The sequence below is a fragment of the Ostrinia nubilalis genome, chromosome 20, assembly GCF_963855985.1.
Source record: "Ostrinia nubilalis chromosome 20, ilOstNubi1.1, whole genome shotgun sequence".
NCBI classification, from domain to species: Eukaryota; Metazoa; Arthropoda; class Insecta; order Lepidoptera; family Crambidae; genus Ostrinia; species Ostrinia nubilalis.
This window is the reverse complement of record NC_087107.1, coordinates 11,685,504-11,703,649: the sequence shown is the minus strand read 5'-3', so window position 1 is coordinate 11,703,649 and position 18,146 is coordinate 11,685,504. Positions and strand designations below refer to the sequence as shown.

The window sequence follows — 18,146 nt, the reverse complement described above, 5'->3', positions numbered from 1 at the left end:
TATGAACCACAAACAAGTTTACAATAAACTTAAACTAAAACTTATATGTTATATTTAGTACGTTATTATAGTAATAGTTTGCAAACAAATACACGAGAATGAAGTAGTATGTAGTTGAGTGGTTGACACTATTATCCAATAATTCCTAAAACTCTTTATTACAATTCGATCAAAGCTGGGCACCGTTAATCAAGTAGTTAACTTCGTTAATCGTTAAACCGTTACTAAAAAAATTAACTTCGTTAAACGTTAAAACGTTACATTTCGGAAGATTTAACGCAAGTTAACGTTAATCGTTAATCCGTTAACACGTGATAATAAAACGAAAAAAATAATTGTATGCAAGGTTCAAATAATATTTCGAAAGCTTGTATCGCGCATGGAATTTATTCCTCTTTTATGTTTGCGATACAAGCTTTCGAAATTATTTGAACCTTGCATAAGTACAATTATTTTTTTCGTTTTAGTACAACTGCCTTTCAGAATAAAAACTTGTTTTTTTTTAAGTGTTTTTTTAATTATTATTTCATTATACACTTTTTAGTTGTATCTCAACTCAATCTCAGAGCCTTGGTACAATTACTATACAATTTAGCACCAAAGTGCTCGCTTTTCGAGCACGTTGGCAAATCCAACATAAACCCAAACTCGATAAGTTTCCACCGTTTCGTTTAGGAATTCCTATGGCCACCTCCTGACTCCATCATCTGGACCCAGGACATCATCTAGTACTAAAGTGCTCAAAAAGACAAATCCCACGAACCCAAATTCGATGCGATTCGGCCGTTTCATTTAGGAGTTTCTATGGCCACCTCCTGACTCCATCATCAGACCAGCTCAATGGTACCATAACATTGTATTGTCATCGTACGTACATAAGTATACCAAATTTCAGCTCAATCGGTTGAGGAGAACTGGTCTTAAATTCAGTTGTAAATAAACAAAAAAAATTGAATTTATTATATTTGCGTTAGTGATCGGTTACGAAAACTGTTGTTTTGGGTTCTAGAAGTTTTGGAAGTTCTGGAAGTCCGAACGTACTTATCAGAATGCGTTTTTCAGCGTGCCTGCTGTATCTTTTTGGCAAATAGTAGGTACTGGATTAACGATTAACGGACTTAGGATAATTTAACGGAAGTTAATGAGTCCGTTAACATTTTTTAAAGTTAACTTAAAAGTTAATCCGTTAATAGAAATGTTAACTTCGTTAATTAACGATTAACGGATTAACGAGTTAATGCCCAGCTATGAATTCGATATTACTAATAATTGAGTTGGCTTTCAATTTGTCAACGTTAAACGAACTATTGAAATACAATTAATAATACCTTACTTACCTCCCGGAATCAACTGGTAGTTTAAAAAACGAAAATTTAATTTTTAATGATGAGTGTAAGCAACCGTCTACTTAACAAATGTTACAATACCCCTTTTTTGTTGTTCACTAATTTTCGCACAAACAAAATAATTTTACAAACGCGTGAGCAGCGTCACTCAAGCGAACGCAGTCGCGCCTCGCATTCGTCCAAGACAGTCTTGATAACGCGGTGTCTATGTGTGCGTGGCTCGAGCGCGCTTAGTATGGAGTTTACCTTCTGTTATATTTTGTGGTATAGGTGTACCAGAATCTCATGGCAAATAGGGAAAATAAACTTTGTTGAGAGCAATACTGGGGAAATTGGAATAAACGATCTTGATACTGTTTAATTTTTTACTTTTATACTTTAGTATTAATGAACATGAAGTACTAATATACATTTTAGGTAGGTATGTGTATGAAGAATGTTGTTATACATCGGGTTTTTAACATAGGAAAATGTCTTGAAAAATAAATAAATCGTATTATTACTTTAAGTAACTAATTTTATTATGCATCATACTTTTAACTTATCACTTCATTCAGAACTAGAAAACGATTCTAAGAACTCCACTTGCAATTTCTTGTTCTTCAATAGATGATCAAGATAAAGAGATGAAATCTTTTTCAATTTTCTTTACATGGTCATAACATTTTGACCATTCCTCTGCACCAATTTGTGAGATATACCTGAAAACCCCGATAAAGCAGCTATTAAGGATAATATAAAACACATAACCCTCCTTGTGACGTAGTTGGGTAATAAACTAAATGTATCAAAACATTTCAGTCCAACTTACTGTCAACTCGACGACGCGCTTATAATCAAAGATTGACTTTGAATTATGCCTTATTTTACAATTCACATTGAAAACAATATGACTTGCTTGAGCTTTTTCGACTTTTTCACAAAAATAACAAATAGTCAAGAAGAGATTACAAAATTTTTGCAGCGGCTGACAGATGTCATAATTTTCTTTGACAGGTGACAATTAAACCATAGACAATTGCCATATGAAAAACACACTTTTCCAATATTTTTGTTTGCCATGAGATTCTGGTACACCTATACAATGGGCATAACATTAACCACGAAACAAGGCTGCTAGTAGGTAGGTCCTAGCTAAGTACTTACCTACTTACATTTCAATGTAAATCTTCGTAGTAAATATATAAATGATATTTGTATTCCTTCAGTTAATAGTTATATTTTCTCTAAAAGTGTGCTATATACAGGCATAGCTGGGCATTAACTCGTTAATCCGTTAATCGTTAATTAACGAAGTTAACATTTCTATTAACGGATTAACTTTTAAGTTAACTTTAAAAAATGTTAACGGACTCATTAACTTCCGTTAAATTATCCTAAGTCCGTTAATCGTTAATCCAGTACCTACTATTTGCCAAAAAGATACAGCAGGCACGCTGAAAAACGCATTCTGATAAGTACGTTCGGACTTCCAGAACTTCCAAAACTTCTAGAACCCAAAACAACAGTTTTCGTAACCGATCACTAACGCAAATATAATAAATTCAATTTTTTTTGTTTATTTACAACTGAATTTAAGACCAGTTCTCCTCAACCGATTGAGCTGAAATTTGGTATACTCATGTACGTACGATGACAATACAATGTTATGGTACCATTGAGCTGGTCTGATGATGGAGTCAGGAGGTGGCCATAGAAACTCCTAAATGAAACGGCCGAATCGCATCGAATTTGGGTTCGTGGGATTTGTCTTTTTGAGCACTTTAGTACTAGATGATGTCCTGGGTCCAGATGATGGAGTCAGGAGGTGGCCATAGGAATTCCTAAACGAAACGGTGGAAACTTATCGAGTTTGGGTTTATGTTGGATTTGCCAACGTGCTCGAAAAGCGAGCACTTTGGTGCTAAATTGTATAGTAATTGTACCAAGGCTCTGAGATTGAGTTGAGATACAACTAAAAAGTGTATAATGAAATAATAATTAAAAAAACACTTAAAAAAAAACAAGTTTTTATTCTGAAAGGCAGTTGTACTAAAACGAAAAAAATAATTGTACTTATGCAAGGTTCAAATAATTTCGAAAGCTTGTATCGCAAACATAAAAGAGGAATAAATTCCATGCGCGATACAAGCTTTCGAAATATTATTTGAACCTTGCATACAATTATTTTTTTCGTTTTATTATCACGTGTTAACGGATTAACGATTAACGTTAACTTGCGTTAAATCTTCCGAAATGTAACGTTTTAACGTTTAACGAAGTTAATTTTTTTAGTAACGGTTTAACGATTAACGAAGTTAACTACTTGATTAACGGTGCCCAGCTTTGTATACAGGTACTAAAATATTTAACCATCTACCTTCACATATTAAAGCATTGAAGCAACCTAAATTTAAATCTGAGCTTAAAAAATGGTTAACAATTAATGTTTTTTATAGTCTAAATGAATATTTTGGTACCAAAAATAATTAAACTCTAACTTTATTACTGTATTTAACTATTGCATGCCCGATATGGGTAACACTGTTACATATTTTTTGCATTGTGACCAGCACAAATTGTACGTACAGTTCTGGCAATAAAGATTATTCTATTCTATTAAGAACTTTATTTCTAAAAATATCAATATACCTAGAAACTGGGGGTATATTTAAGTAAGTGTTTAATAAGAGGCCAATGATATTATAGAACTATAGATATGTTACGTTCATAGAAATTACGATTTTAATCCGTGCCGAGCTATTCCAAATTGCACACATTGACAAATGTAACTGATAAGTGAAACAAAAGATACGAAATAGCACGCAAATGAAAGAGATAGCTATAGTTTTAACGATTCTGCACTAACTAATCTATGTCCGCAGCGCACGCATCCTTATCGCTCTAACGTCAAAACAAGATCGCTTTCTCTTTCTTAACTTGAACATGGCGCATGGCGTCTTGATTGAATTGAAAATATAAATACTAAATAATTTTGCATAATCACATGTGGTAAGAGATCCCTTGTATTTTGATTACTTTAGAGTCATAATTGGTACACTTTCGAAACACACACGATGGCATTTTTTATTTATTTTGGTAAGAACACAGGAACTTACGGTGTGGTACACGCGATTGCGCTCGACGCAGGCCACACGAAGACAGGCCTGGCTCACTCCGCGCGGTACATCCGATAATTACCTACAGCGAAGCGCCCCGCCGGCGGGTATTATATCAGTCGAGTGCAGTGGGTAGACACTTCTCATTCAAAAACTAGTCTCTATATGTAGCAATTGATATACAACCTTATCCCTTAAGCAATAAAGTGCATTTTGGATTGATTTCACTACAGCAGGGGAACCCGCGGATCAATACCACCATACTAAAAATAATTGTTAGTGTCCTTATGTTGGTAGTATTGTTAGTTTGACAAATGAAAAAAAATGTCTGTCAATTGAGTTTGGTTTTTAACCGGCGAATTGATTCGTGTGAAGTTATTTTCTCAGATTTGGTGCAATATTACTGTAAATAAACTTTTCTGTCGTTTACGTTGAGTTGATTAAGTTCCTCCGTATCGGGCGTGATAAAGTTTGCTGTTCAGTGTTATGTTTTTTGTGAGATAGATACTCTTTTAAATAAGCTGTGTTTCAACTTCTACAGAAGTTTAAACTCTTATTTACTTTTCTGTTTAATGGGTATGTTATCTACTTACTTGAAATATTAGATCTATTACAAATCTATTATTCATTAAAAACAACCCTATGTGATGAAAATGTAAATGTACTTTCAAAACTGGTAAATGCATGAACCAGGGCATTGACACTGGTTGGAGAGAAATTATAGGCTTTGTTTAATTAATACCTATTTCATTTTAGGCTTCTACTGATAATGGAGAGTAGAAACAACAAGAAGTGCGTTATTTGTAATAAGAGGCGAAGTCGTGGTGGATCACCCTTACTTTTGAGTAGGTTTCCTCTGGATTCTGACTGGCAAGTTTCTAATAACACATTTATTACAAGATAATTTTACTGATTGTGTAAACTTAAAGGCTGGGATTAATATTTTTAATCATACAGTAAATAACCATAACCAATTTTTAATTTCAGTATTTTGTTTCGTACTCTGTAAATGAATTGCATAACAATACTAAAAGAAATTAGTTGATGAATAAATTTCAGTTTGTTATTCTTTTTCTTTTCTAATAGGTATTTCTTATTTCAGTTGTCGAATGTGGGTTAAAAATGCTGGCATAGAAGACTTAGCATATGTACCTATTGAAAAGTTACACCAACTGAAGTTTGTTTGTGGTGGGCACTTCACTCCTGAATCCTTCAATGCCAAAGGAACTCGGCTGAAGAACTCAGCTATTCCAACACTGGAATTGAGCAATCCCATCTTGCCAGATGAAGTTTTGACAGAGTTTCCTCTTCATGTAAAAGACTCCAATAAAGAAAACCTCAAGACAGGTATGATGATGACTTCAATTATTTTTTTTAAATTTAATTTACTATCAATTTTTCTGAATTATTTAGATGTCTTAATTAATTTTCTTTGGTTTCCAAAACAAACCAACCGAATGCAATTTAACAAGGTTCTTTCTTTGTAACCACAAACATGTGTTGTATGCTTATCAATAAATAATATATAATTTCAATTATTAATTATATCTATACTTTGTTACAGTTCTTTATGATCATTCATATTGCATTCCAAAGAAGTCAAATCCAGTTGAACGAGGTATGTTTATCTAAAATTATACTAATAATATAAAAAGGAAATATTTAATTGTTTGTTTGTATTTGATCGGCTCCGTAACTCGAAGCCAAGATAGCCTAAAGTGCGGGTTAGAACCCCACAGCTTGAATATTGTAGTAAACCCACTCGTAACACAATTTAGCTTAGAATGTGTGTTGAGTTAGAGGGACTTTAGTAATTTGTGTAATACAAATTCTTCAAAAAAAGTACCGGACCAATTTGAAAAATTTTAGCAATCTACATTAATTAGCCAGGTCAGCTAGTTTAATAATATTTATAAGCTAGTAATTTTTAATGTGAGCAAGACATGTACTAGACTGATTGTACCCTAAAGTTGGGTAAGAACATGACATTTTATTACCCAATTCACATTTCATTATCTGCTTTCAGTTCCCCTTACAACTACAACCAAACAACTAAATTCAACATGTTTGGGAGCTGTGGATATACCAGATTCTGGTATTTCTGCGAAAACAACTTTTGAACCTCTTCCTTCTACTTCCAATGCACCAGAACATATGACCTATAAACCCATTACTCATGGTAAGTGTACAAACTAATTATTTACCTTCTAAAATATGCCTTCCCTCAAACTAAAGAATGCCACCCTGGATGCGTTCTGCAGTCTGCAGTCAGGTCAAAATGAACTTATATGTACAACATTCTAGGTTTCTGTACATTTTATATTAATGCTATTTGACCGTGCGGATACGAACAAAGAACGCAAAGCACACGTGACTGATTGCCTTATCACGACCACTTACAGATTGTCTTGACATACCCGCAGACCGCATCCAGAATGCAGAACATTAAAACCTCTAAATGCCTTTAATTTAATATTATGTCATTGTTATTGAAGGTGGGCCCACGCTTCATATTTTATGAGAAGAGCTATCATTATCCTGTCTTTGCATTTTTTTAAAACTTGATAATGATTGATTGATTTGGAAATAATATGTTTCATAAAACAACAAAATAAATTTTAAACTAATTTGCATATTTATAATATTTCAGATGATAAAAACATTTGCCATCAAGATGCACAGGCAGAAATATTAGTCCACAGTTATAAAAGACCTAAGAAAAACATTGAAATGAAAGGTAAGATAAAACATCCTAATTTAAAAAACTAAGTAAAATTGCTGATTAATTAACCAATATTCAATTCAATTTGCTTTAATGTTGTTTTTTTTACTAATGGAAATGTTTTTATTACAGACACTTCATCAACATTTACAATTAAAGAGAAGAGGCTTTGGCGACAGTTACAAAATGCAAAAAAAACAATAAGGAATATAGCGAAGTCAAGAGTGAATTTAGACAAGTTAGATTCGGAAGTGCTGACATCGTTAGTAAAGGATGTAGTGCAGAATAACAAAAAAAAGTCACAAGGAAAAAGGTGGACTTTAGCCAACAAAATATATGCTTTGGCTATATTTAAACGGTCCCCTAAAGCATACCGCTATATGCAAAAGCTGTTTACGCTACCAAGCACTAAAACGCTCCAAAGGATTTTAAAAAATATACCAATGGAGCCTGGTATAAATAAAAATATAATTGATATGTTAGAGGCAAAAGCATCAAGTATGCCAAAGGAAAATAAATATTGCTCGTTAATATTTGACGAGATGGCGTTAAAGAAACGGATAATTTATAACGAAATTGCTGATAAAGTGGATGGCTACGTGGATTATGGAGAGGGCGAGAACATGGGACGAGAAAAGAAAATTGCAGACCATGCGTTAGTGTTTATGATACAGGGTGCTAAACATAAATACAAACAATATATTGCGCACTATTTTGTGGAAGGCACAATATCAACAGCAAAACTGGCAAAAATTATATCGGACATCATCAAAAAATTAAAAGAAATCGGATTTATGGTTCTAACAACAGTTTGTGATCAGGGATCTACAAATATAGGAGCTCTTAACATGTTAAAAAGAAACTGTGGACAAGGCATAGATAGCAACTTTTTCTCTGTAAATAATGACAAAATTTTTATAATCTATGACATCCCTCACTTGTTCAAATCATTACGAAATAATTTCTTTAAAAGTGGAAATATGTCTTTCGATGGAAAAATTGCACAATGGAGGCATTTGGTAGTTGCAGAAGAACACAACAGAATTTTTTTATATTTTAAAAAACTGAATAGTACCATTGTAAATCCAACATTCAAAACTAAGATGAGGGTGAAGTATGCTGCGCATGCTCTGAGTAATACCGTGGCAGCTATTTTAAAAATGATGGCATGGAAAGAAGTTTCTGATTGCAATGATACAGCATTTGTGATTGAACAGTTAGATAAACTATTTGATTGTACAAATGGTCCATCATCTTTAAATGACGTAAAGAAAGGGATCCGGGAAAATGTTTCCACATCAAGTAATCACATTGAGTCTTGGACCTTTTATACTGATAAGTTAAAAACCATAAAATTTATAACAGCAGAAAACACGATACTAAAAAATGTTAAATGCGTAAAGGGATATCAAATATCTATCAAATCCTTAAACGATATTTGGGAAAAGTTAAAGAATGAAGGGTTTAAATATATGAACCTTAGACAGTTTAACCAAGACTCTCTGGAAAACTTATTTGGAATCATTAGGCAACACAGTGTAACCAATAGAAATCCCACTATCACGCACTTTACTGCAGCGCTTAAAACAAGCATGGTTACTGGGCTGAAAGTGCCTCATAGCAGAAGTGCTAATTGTGAAGCAGACAACAATAAACATATGCTGGAATATAAAGACATTTTAAAAACTAATTTAAAAACAACAGAAATAAAAATTAATGTTCAAGATTCCACAGACACTGAATTTTATCCTGTGTTGTCTATCCCGGACCCTGAAAACTTAGAACAGCCCATTGAAAATTTGTGTAGCCTTGAAAACCAACCAGTAGTATATGTAAGCGGGTATTTAGCTGCCAAACTATTACAGAACAGTTCTTGTTTAATTTGTGAAGAGTGTTTGAGCGTGAAAACTCCTGTTGACAATGATTTGTATGCATATATATCTCTTCGCGAATGGTGGCATGATAAAAAAAGTCTCGTTTATCCAACAATTCAATTATGTACCACCGTAAATGAAGCTAAACAATTTTATCATGACCATATTGCCGACCAGATATATATGGAAAATGTTGGAAAATTCATTTTCTTAATGTTGAGTACAAATTGTAATTTTAGTTGGTTTAAATGTCAACAACATAATAAAGAAATTTATGATAAGATGTTTAAAATATTAAGTTACCTTTTTCTAAGAAAAAGTTGTAAAATCATTAATGACAGCTTCATAAAAAGTGAAAACAATTTTGCTGACAAAAGTAAAAAAGCACAGCAACAAAGCATTGAAAAGTAATCTTGAGGCTGAGGTTCGATCAGCTGATAAGAAAATTAAAGATGTTTATAAATAAAAATCCTATTTTTTCTTAGAAAAAGTTGTGAAAATAAAAGTTTACAAAATTATCATTTCTGTACTTTGTTATAATTTTCAATAATTCCTCATGCCTACAACTGCTATGTCATGTTCAATACTTATTGTAATATACCTATTTTATTTCGAAATAAATAATTTACGTTACAAAACTTCGTTTTACTTACACATAGTATAAAATAAAAATAGTAATCATTAAAATATTGAAGGTTCCTATACTAGATATCGATATGCAATTACAACCCTAGCAAAGTATCGATAATCGATAAGTTATTACGAACGTCACTAATACTGTCAGAAAATAAGGCATTATGTTGGTAGCTCCGCCTGTAGTTTGTGCGGTTGGTAAAGATTTGCGGGTCGTTCTCTAAAATGCATATGTGTGCGTGAGCTCAAAAAATATCTATGGAGTGCCGTCTCTTACTCTTCTAAGCTCTTTGGTCACGCGCGCGCCCGTCAGGACGCTGGCGTGCGTTGTAGTACCTAATTCTATGATCGAAGTATTATTTAAAAATGGACATAAAGAGAAAGAAATATTATTGTGCGGCGTTCGGGTGTTTAAATTCGAAAAGAAATCTACCGGATTTATCTTTTTTTTCGCTTCCCAAAGATGCTGAAAGGTATGTTGACCATGTAGGTAATCAATAATTCTTAGGATAGTATAGGAACCTAACCTACCATGACTATTGCTCAGAATGCGTTCGTTCGTTTCAGCCAAAATAAATGACGTCCACTGCTGGACAAAGGCCTCCCCAAGGTTTTCCATAATGAATGCGTACTTACCTACATACGTACCTCATTACAAATAAGTAGATTAATTATTTTTTTACTAGACACTACTAGACAGCAACCCTAACAGCGTAAGAAGAGTTCAGAGGCACGCGATAGAAAGAGACAAAACTTGTAGGTGAATAAAATTGTAGGTACGTAGTGCTGTGCGAGCTGAATTCCACTGTATCGCGTCGTAGCAAGACTCGCATTTATTTAAATCGTCTTGCGGAGTAATCCTTCTGTACCTGTACTATTACTTATTCTGTGACGAAGACTAAACACAAGACGTCCCAATTGGGACGTATTTGAGTATTCACAGCGCGAGCGCTTATAACATATCTGCTTTTGTTTTTATATAATATCATTGTAAGAGGCAAAGAATAATGAATAATAAAATTCATCATTTAAAAAAATAGAAGACAATTTATTAATAAATGCTGTTTGTGAAATATTATTAGACCTGAGTGTTAAACAAATAAAATAAAAATAAATGCATTGATTAAATCATGATCACATTGGCATGGATCTAGGGAATCGAACCCGAAACTTTCGGTAATTCCCCGAGGAATCACTTTTCATACCTTATGAGCTTATGATTTTGAATTAAACTGATTAAACAATAAATCAAAATTACAAGATCGTTTTTTACTTCTAAAAATAAACAAAATAAGTTTTGTACTTCAATTATTTTAATACAAAAAATATTTTTCTGTTATATTTTTTGTATTTCAATTGAATAAATTCATTAATCAATACTTTCGATTGTTAAAATCGATTAAAAACCGTAATTAAGCTAATCGCACCCATCACTATGTATTTTTTCTGTACGTTGGCAGAACGAGCACCTGCCTGAAAAATATTTCTCAAAATGGCGGCTTGTCTGTGAGCACAAGATGTTGTCAGTTTTTCTGAATTGTGAAGTTATTCTGTTTTAAAATAATATATCTAACTACTAATTAACATAGTGCTAGTGAATTAACAGTTTTAGGTATGTCTATCTCCTTTTTTAAATCGTTTGTTAATACATTGAGAAAATCTTTGCCGCGGCATCCTATTATAACAGGTACCTACTTATTTGCATAAAAATTCCATAATTCTATGTTTAGATTTGCTTTACACTCTCGTAAATCAGTTCTATGTAGATGTCCTATGTTGTATACTCATTATTTATGAATGATCACTCTGAATATAATTAAAATTACCATTTCACTCCAACGACCTTTTAGGTTAGGTATTGTATGTTGTATTACGACGTTTTTTGAAATATTCATGAATATTGGGTCAAGAATCTATCTTTTTAGTCGTTGGAATTCAGGCAGATTGTTCTTTCAATAAACAAATACCTTATGATTATGACTGTTGTACTGTATGCACATGGTTATTGTTTTGTACACTTTTTCTCTTCTTTTTTTCTACACTTTTAAATATGTTGTGAAATCTCATTTTATTAGGAGCCCTGAAATCATTGTCAGTCATGGAGGTGCCTAAAGTAGAAGTTAACGAGGAACAAATTGTCTCAAACAAAAACTTTACTCGCTACAAAAGGCGATATATGAAGCGACAGTGGGAGGATGTGAACCCTAACAAAAAAGAAAACGGCGATACTGACGAAAAGAGAATTTGTGATAAACCAGTAGAAAGGATAAAGCGGAAAAAAATGGCTGTATTGTTAGGCTACTCGGGAGTTGACTATTTTGGTATGCAAAGGTTAGATTTGGTTATTATTTTAACAAATTGGTCTTACCCCCAGTTTCTGAATTGTATTTTTTATTAGCATGCTCATTTTCTACTTAAGGGGTCATCCTTAAAGTACGTTACACTTAAAGAGGGGGGGAGGGGGTTGACAAAGTGTGACATGGTGTGACAAGGGGTGGGAGGGGTCCTAAGTTTCGTGACATCACATTTCAATTGTTTCAAATATTTGATATAATGTTGATTTCATAAAAAAAATACTTAATTTAAATGGAAATAAAACTAATTTCGGAACTGCTGTTAATTTATTTATTTATTTAATTCACTATGCCTAATGTCAAACAAGTTAATACTAATATTACAGTAAATAATGAACGCATTGAACTGATAAACTCTACTGTCTTTCTAGGTATTACCCTAGACTGTAAATTACAATGGGGCCCCCATATTGCTGCCTTGGCGGGAAGACTTAGTTCAGCTGCCTTTGCGGTGAGAAAGATCAGAAACTTGACTGATGTTGAAACAGCAAGGCTTGTATATTTTAGTTATTTTCATAGTATTATGTCTTATGGTCTTTTACTGTGGGGCTCAGCAGCAGACATAGAATCAATTTTCATTTTACAGAAAAGAGCTGTTCGGGCAATATACGGTCTTAAACCACGTGACTCGCTTAGAGAAGTTTTTAAAGAAATCAATATATTGACTGTGGCTTCGCAATACATATTTGATAACATTATGTATGTCCGTAAACATATACATTTATTTACTAAGAAAAGTGACGTCCACTCATTTAACACGAGACATAAGAATAAACTTGCTGTTCCATCATTTAGGTTGCATAAGATAGGTAATTCATTCTTGGGGAAATGTATTACCATATTTAACAAAATACCACACAACCTTGTCGAATTGCCAATAAACAAATTTAAGATACATATAAAAAATACCCTTATGTCCAAAGGGTACTACAAGGTTCGAGACTATATTGATGACAAGGATGCGTGGTCAGTTCAGTCTGCACATATTTGATGTACTTAAATTTGACTATTCTTACCGTTAGATAATTCCTGGCAATAAGTGGTGACTGAGTTTGTTCCGGCGTTTCTTCTCAGCACTTGCCATATGTTTGTCTCGAAGCGCTGGTAGGGCCCAAAAGATAAGGAGACATGTAAAGTGCCCCATAAGGGCTACCTTTTCTTTTTTTATTATTTTCTATTGACGTTCATAAGTGCCACTTGTGGTCTAAACTGAATAAATATTTTTTGATTTTGATTTGATTTGATTTTGATTTTAATAATTTTTTGATGTGAAATTGCAAAACATGTAACGTCACACTAGGGAGGGGGGGGGGGGGTCTCAGAAATGTGACCACCTGTGACAAGGACGGAGGGGGGGTAAAAAAAATCATGAAATTTCGTGTGACGTACTTTATGGATGGCCCCTAATGAGGGTTTTCGCGAATGAAAGATCCGCTAAACGGCAGGACGTGGATGTGGAGTCTGACTGCTGCGTGATTGGTGGATTTTGACATATCTGTCAATGTCATGTCAAAAATAACCAATCATGCAGCATTTGGACCTCGCGTCTACGTATTGCCATCTGGCGGATTTTTCATTCGCGAAAACCCTCATTGTGTATATTAATTTAGAAACCAAGGGTAAGCGTAAAAAACCTTCAATTTAATGCTCAAAACAACGCTTTAAGCGAGATGAATGCAGATGGTCATTTGTTATTATTATTTCCTAGGAATCCTGGTGTTAGAACAATAGAGGAAGATTTATTCAAAGCATTATGGGAAGCCAAATATATCACAGAAGAAGATTACAGCAACCAGCAAAACACCCAGTTCCAAAGGAGTTCACGGACAGACAAAGGAGTTTCGGCTGCCAGACAGGTTGTGTCATTAAAGCTACGTTAGTATTTTTTATTCCGGCCTAAATATTTAAACGCTCCTGAGTATTTTGGACAAATTTCAACTATATCAGTCACTATTAAATACTTACTAAAATTGTTTTTGCAGCACTTGAAGTCCATATAGAAGAAATAAACAAAAATCTACCAGAATGTATAAGGGTATTTGGTGTAAAGAGAGTAACAAACAAATTCAATTCCAAAATTAGTTGTGATGCACGGACATATAGCTACACTCTTCCCACTTTTGTCTTTGAGCCCAGCTTAGAGACGGAAGAAGAGAGAAAGCAATATAGAATAACACCAGAGAAGATAGAAGAAGTAAACAAAGTCTTATCAAATTATAAAGGAACTAAATGCTATCACAATTTTACCCAAAAGAAGTAAGATGTTTTCTATAATCTACTTTAATTATTGACGTAACTATGTGCCACATTTTTGAGTGTGTGGAATGAATTTTAGCGCCATTTCTATCATTTTGTTCTTTTATTTCAGACACTTCCATGATCCTTCTTCGTTACGATTCATGATGGGTTTCAATTTAGATAAAGTTTTTGTTGAATCAGACATGGAGTTTGCTGTTTTATTGGTTAAGGTTAGTGAAAAGTACTATGTTTTTCTTTATTATCATTTTCTAGGTAAAAACTTTTTTTTGTGACTCAAAACAACTTCCAGAATACAGACTTTTTGTAGGCCTATAATTTAGTCAGGCTTTTAATCAGTAGTGTTGTTGCAGTCAAAATAATCGGCCAAAACCACTTTTGACTGCAAAAATCAGTCAAAACTGATTTTGACCATGCAAAAAAAATACTTGATGAATACTTAACAAAACTGTTGTACCTAAGTTGGTGTGATCATTTTGTATGCACAAATCACAAAATAATTACACTTTAAAATGGTTTTTAACACTTTTTTGATATTTCCATGTAATTTTCACTAATCATGATGACACTTTATGAAGTATGACTGATTGGTAAAATTTTTAATCAGGCGAAATCTGACTGTTTTTTTCAATCAAAAGTGGTTTTGACCGATTATGAGTTTTGACTGTAACATGAACATGTATGGAAGTGTGCAAGATTTTTTTAGAAACCAGAAATCAAATTGTATTTCTTGTGCAACATAGTTCCTTCATCAAGACTGATTTTCCCACTGCCTTTTTAGGGTCAAAGCTTCATGTTGCACCAAATAAGGAAGATGGTAGGGCTGATGATTGCCGTAGTCCGAGGTCATACAGACTCCTCTACTGTGGAGAAGGCGTTCACCAAAGACAGGGTGATGGTGCCCACCGCTCCAGGCCTAGGCCTTGTTTTGGACATGGTAAGTTTGATTTATGTTTTTTGAATGATTACACATAATAACTGGAGTGGAGGCCGCGTCCCAGAAAGTGCAGCGTGGGACGTCCACCCACAAGGTGGACCGATGACATCATAAAGGTAGCAGGAAGGCGCTGGACGCAGGCTGCTACCAACCGCGCAACATGGAAAGCATTGGGGGAGGCCTATGTTCAGCTGTGGACGTCCTATGGCTGAGATGATGATGATGATGACACATAATAATAAAATAAATAAATAAAAATAAATAAATAAATAAAAGCTTTTTATTTCCACAAATTTACAATTATAAAAATTAAGTTAGAAGCATTTGTCTTCACTCTTGTGGCGCCCCTGTATGGGCAAAAGCTAAAATAAATACAAAGCTTTATTTCCACAAAAACAGTTTGGCTACAATAAATAAATTCATTAAAATATTTGTTTTGCTAATTCTTTGGCAGTTGGCACCCTGTGTGGGCAAAAGCTTCCTCCATCTTGCTCCACTTTTGCTTGTCCTGGGCTATAGTCTGGTCTGTGAGCACGTAGCATTTTGTCCAATGACCCCAAGCTACCCATCCTTATCGCTCGCGCGTTATTATGTTGCTGTCGCGCTCGCACACTCACTGCGGGCGCCCGTCGCACAGTCGCGACAGCAATATAATTACGGGCGAGCGATAAGGATGGGTAGCTAGGGGTCATTGGACAAAATTCTACGTGCTCACAGACCGGGCTTTAAGATCAAGCAAATTGTTGGCCGCTGACCGCTGTTCTCATTATGTCATCAGCCCACCTTTCCTTGGGCTTCCCAACATTCCTCTTCCCCTTTGGTCCTTTCCAGTCTGTTGATGCTATAGTCCATCTTCTATCTATAAACGATTAACATAATACTCTTATTATTATAATTAGTAATCTTAAAACTTTTTTACTATAGGTTCACTACACAAGGTATGATACTCGGTACAAGGACAGCCACGAAAGCTTGACGTGGGAAGCTGAGGAGGAGACCGTCAACAAGTTCAAACATTCACACATCTACCCCAGCATCGTCAAAGGTACCTCCTATCTACCTATCCCTGCTTCTTAGTTAAAAGACGTCCAACCTAACCTATCCCTCATTAGTTAAAAGACGTCCATTATTGCACTAAAAAGGCTTCCACTGACGATTTCCATAAGAACCGACCTTGCGGATCCAGCTAAACTCCATATTGAAATTCACAAGCCATTTAAAATCAAGTTATTTAAAACAAGTAATCAATTTTAGAAACTTCATATTGGAATAGAAAGATAGCAAAATAATTCAGAGAAGATAACACAACAAGAACACCTAAATTATGCAGTCTCTTTAGTCGTGGTGTACAATAAAATGTTTTAGCTTCGTTCGCGTTACCTTCTTTGTTCGTGTGGACTATTTTCATTAATATTTATTAAGATATTTGGATCAAAGAGCACCTCAATCAAAATTAAATTTTCTAGGTTTTTAAAATTTTCACTCTTTTTATTTTGTAAAGGTGAAGTCGAAGGCAACTCTATGGCCGAGTGGTTGGAGAAACTAACGCAACATTCCTACGAGCCCAGCGATGACGCTCCTGTAGATAAAACATTAGAAGACGGCGAGAAAGACCTCAATTACGACGAAGATGACGACGACGGCAACGATGATGATGATGACAGCGACAACAAACGGAGGAAACAAGTGAAAGACAAGAAAAACGATAGTAATACGGATGGTGTCAAGAATACGGAAAATGACATTTTGAATACGGAAAAGGAAGTATTGATTAATGAAAATGAAATTATAGATAAAGAAGTCTCAGTAAATAAGGAAGAGGAGCCAAGTTTGCAGAGAAAAGAGGTTAATTGAGTGTTTTTGTTAATTTAATTAATGTATGAATTACAAATCGCCTCTTTACAAGAACAACGTGACAAAATGTATGGGCAAATTCGATAAAATGGCGTGATAACCGCTTATCGCGACGCGCATCTTAGGCCTACTGGTTTAATTTCTGGAAAGGTCAACTTTAAATCGAAAATGTAACCTGAGCATATTACTTATTTTAGTTGATGTGATTGATAATATCAATGTATAGGAATTATGATGAATAATGTAGTGTTTGTAATTATGCTAAGTTGTATCTAGTAAGTAGATATTTTTATTTGACATGGATCAAATGGTGCATTTAATGTAATGCATTAATAAACATGGCAGAGCCATTATTGTAATTATGACATTTTATTTGTTTGTTAATATTATGTAATCCAACGTTCTGAATAAGTATCAGTGAAAAGATATTAAATTGTAATTTTAAGGGCTATATTTCACTGGGGCACCATGGCGGCGCAACCAGTCGCCGCTACTGGTGTCCGTTTGGTTGCGCACAGCTGTATACATTTTGTTGGTAGCGCCGCTACCAACAAAATGTATACAGCTGTGCGCAACTCTCTAGTGAGTAACTCTCTAGTTACTCACCTGGTGTCTCTATAGAGATAGACCTGTATACATTTTGTTGGTAGCGGCAACTGGTTGCGCCGCCATGGTGCCCCAGTGAAATATAGCCCTAAACACGGTAATACTATCTATACAGTATTCCAACTCGGCCATATTTTTGAAATAAATGTCAACAGCCCCGCGGTACGTCACGGTATGACAACTTGCGATAGGGCTGCTCACCTACAGTACCCATTCTAATTACATCTGTCTACTTAGAATTTCTATCTAGTTTTGTGATTGTAATTTTTTTTTATTTAGACAAACAAAATACTTTGTGAATGGAATAGGATAAAAATGCGTGTTGTTTTGTGTTAAGTCAAAGTCAAAATTTCTTTATTTGTTTAGACTAATAAATAGTTCTTACAAATCGTCATTTTGCTCTTAAGGAGCCTCTACATGTCTCATAATCTTTTTACCCTACCAGCGCTTCGAGACCAACATTTGG

The 18,146-nt window shown here is 34.3% G+C and overlaps 1 protein-coding gene and 1 long non-coding RNA gene across 5 annotated transcripts; one reads left to right on the top strand and one right to left on the bottom strand.

Annotated features, from left to right (window-relative positions):
- Nucleotides 1-1,842: 1,842 nt before the first annotated feature.
- Nucleotides 1,843-2,426, bottom strand: LOC135081788 (uncharacterized). Its single transcript, XR_010259268.1, has 2 exons — nucleotides 2,158-2,426; nucleotides 1,843-2,047 (listed from the first exon to the last, which is right to left on the bottom strand). It is a non-coding gene; the product is annotated as an uncharacterized LOC135081788 (long non-coding RNA).
- Nucleotides 2,427-11,155: 8,729 nt separating this feature from the next.
- On the top strand, nucleotides 11,156-17,433 carry LOC135081659 (pseudouridylate synthase 1 homolog). Of its 4 annotated transcripts, none has more exons than XM_063976427.1 (8): nucleotides 11,156-11,285; nucleotides 11,749-12,004; nucleotides 13,736-13,902; nucleotides 14,010-14,283; nucleotides 14,396-14,495; nucleotides 15,065-15,220; nucleotides 16,145-16,265; nucleotides 16,722-17,433. In XM_063976427.1, the coding sequence occupies exons 2-8, from the start codon at nucleotides 11,772-11,774 to the stop codon at nucleotides 17,072-17,074; spliced, it is 1,404 nt and encodes a 467-aa protein (XP_063832497.1). In that variant the 5' UTR covers nucleotides 11,156-11,285; nucleotides 11,749-11,771; the 3' UTR covers nucleotides 17,075-17,433. The 4 variants fall into 4 exon arrangements, with proteins under 4 accessions (XP_063832497.1, XP_063832496.1, XP_063832499.1 ...); XM_063976426.1 differs by having other exon boundaries at nucleotides 11,156-11,360; XM_063976429.1 differs by lacking the exon at nucleotides 11,156-11,285 and having other exon boundaries at nucleotides 11,911-11,994; nucleotides 13,736-13,883.
- The last annotated feature ends 713 nt before the right edge of the window (nucleotides 17,434-18,146 follow it).